We start from the raw sequence: 2,006 nt of genomic DNA, 5'->3' as shown, positions 1-2,006 counted from the left end.
CTGTCAGCTTATGAATTGTTGCCGGTGTAGACACTGTCGTAGTGGATGGAGTTGAAGCTTCTCTGTGCTCGCATAATAAAGCGGACTGTGGGTGAACAATATGTGATTTTTAACGTGAAGCTAAATAAAGTGTTGCCTAATATTGTTGTCTGTGAACTGACGGTTAGCTCTCTCCAAATTGCGGATTAAAGGGGTGTTGCGCATCAAGTTCTTTCGCATTACTTTTGTTCATTTCCCCACACAGGATCCTACAGTTGGTTTATGAAACTGGGTATTCCGGGTGCCTGCATTTTTCAAGCAAGCTGAGGTTGTTGTGCTTAATCTGGGGAAACTAGTGGTAAATCTGAGTGTGTATCTAAGGCTTAAAGCTCCTTAATTATCTGACGCGAACTACAAGGTGGAAGTGGACTGTGGTTAAGTGGAAGGTAATTGAAGGAGATTGCGGCTAACTAGTACTTTGCAACTGCCAGTATTTACCGCCAAGATGAGGCTGATTTTTTTGTTGGGAAGTGAAATTACAAATCACGGAGAGACACTGATATAGTGCTAGGTGTATTAATTGAAGGGTCTCTGTTGTCTAAAGGCAAGATAAAACGCAAAAGTTCATTTTGCATGCGATATTCACATGAAAGACAAGAAAACCACCTTTCGAGATGTCTGCGTTTACTGATTATCTGCCTCTACCAATGTGTGCCCTGCTACTTAAATTTCATCAGTAGACTTACTGTTGAATTTCTAGGTTTTAATGGTCACTGGGGTTCTACGTCATAATTCCGGAATCCGAAACCACGGAGATCGAAAGACTCACGCAGCTGAAGGAATAAAAAAATAAAATTTTTTTGCGCGTGCTAATTCTGAAAGGCGGTTTTCTTATCTCCTACACGAACATCTCACGAGAAATGTGCTTTCCCTTTTTGTTTCGCCTCCAGACAGCAGATTCCCATCAATTGCTACAGTCGCCTTCACATCATAGTCAGTTCCTAATTTTTGAATTCACTTCACATCGACATCACTCTTATCTTGTTAATGAACACTGGCAGTTGCAATCGTTTCTAATAACCTTCAACCTACCGCCATCACACTTCTACTTCACTCGTCAAGTCAAACAATTGGAGAATTTTTATCCGCAGAAACTTATAGTTATTGGTGATCTGAAGGCCAAATGGAAGGTGGTTGAGGGGTGGATTGTTGGAATGGACGTTTTACAAACCTCAATAAGTATCACAACCCTGATAGCTGGTTAGAACATCACGCCATCCAGGGTTCAGCAATAGCTCGCCGTGTTTGCACAGACCATCGCCTCCAACCTCTACTGGTATGAGGAAGTGCTGGTACTTGGAAAATTCAATTTTATGAGCCAAATTTGCTAGTCCGCCTAGTACATCTAACAAGAGCAATCGCCAAGTCACGGTGCAGTTGGTGAAGTGGAAGAAGGTGACACAATTTCGCAGTCTTTTATTTGCCATTTTATAAAGAACCAAACCTTGTCGATCGCACAACCGATATTAGGTAACGAGGTGAGTGTGCGAGCACAGGGAGGCTTTACTTCCATCAACGCATCCCATCAGTCCAGTTTCCAGTTCGTGAACTGATGGTAGAGGAGGTAGAACTACAAGTCGGTGGTGGTCACTGGTTGAGTTGCCACTGCTATTCCTCGCACATTTTTGCTGCGCTTCCCATCGAATTGCGCACATCTCCTCTTGCTCGTCAGTTGGCTGGTTGGTTAGTTGATTGGTTGGTTGGTGCATGGCAATGAGCACATGCTCATCACGAGTTACCACCACCTCACAACCACACCATCCAACCAGTTAACCAACCAACCAACCAACGATCCAACCACTGGATAAGACACGGCGTCATCGAGTTGGTGAGACGTGTTTGTCCTCTCCATCCACCATGCGTATAAAAGGTGAGGTGTGTGGAGAGGAGGTGAGAGGACGTGGTGAATGGCTGCAGTGACCACACAGGACTTGCAGAAGTATCTCCTCTACTACCTCCTCTACCAA

General features: G+C 44.2%; 1 protein-coding gene across 1 annotated transcript in view; it reads left to right on the top strand. All coding sequences in view use genetic code 11, as the record gives it.

Annotated features, from left to right (window-relative positions):
- Positions 1-45: 45 nt before the first annotated feature.
- Positions 46-2,006, top strand: part of EGR_09079 (hypothetical protein) — a gene marked incomplete at both ends in the record, with an annotated part of 6,671 nt that continues 4,710 nt past the window's right edge. The window contains 2 exons of the mRNA XM_024498328.1: positions 46-162; positions 930-1,239. Coding sequence (XP_024347285.1) covers positions 46-162; positions 930-1,239 — 427 coding nt within the window. The remainder of the gene's footprint in view (positions 163-929; positions 1,240-2,006) is intronic.

The sequence above is a fragment of the Echinococcus granulosus genome, assembly GCF_000524195.1.
Source record: "Echinococcus granulosus chromosome Unknown EG_S00130, whole genome shotgun sequence".
Classification (NCBI taxonomy): domain Eukaryota; kingdom Metazoa; phylum Platyhelminthes; class Cestoda; order Cyclophyllidea; family Taeniidae; genus Echinococcus; species Echinococcus granulosus.
The sequence above is the reverse complement of the archived record's forward strand: the minus strand, read 5'-3'. Positions and strand labels throughout refer to the sequence as shown.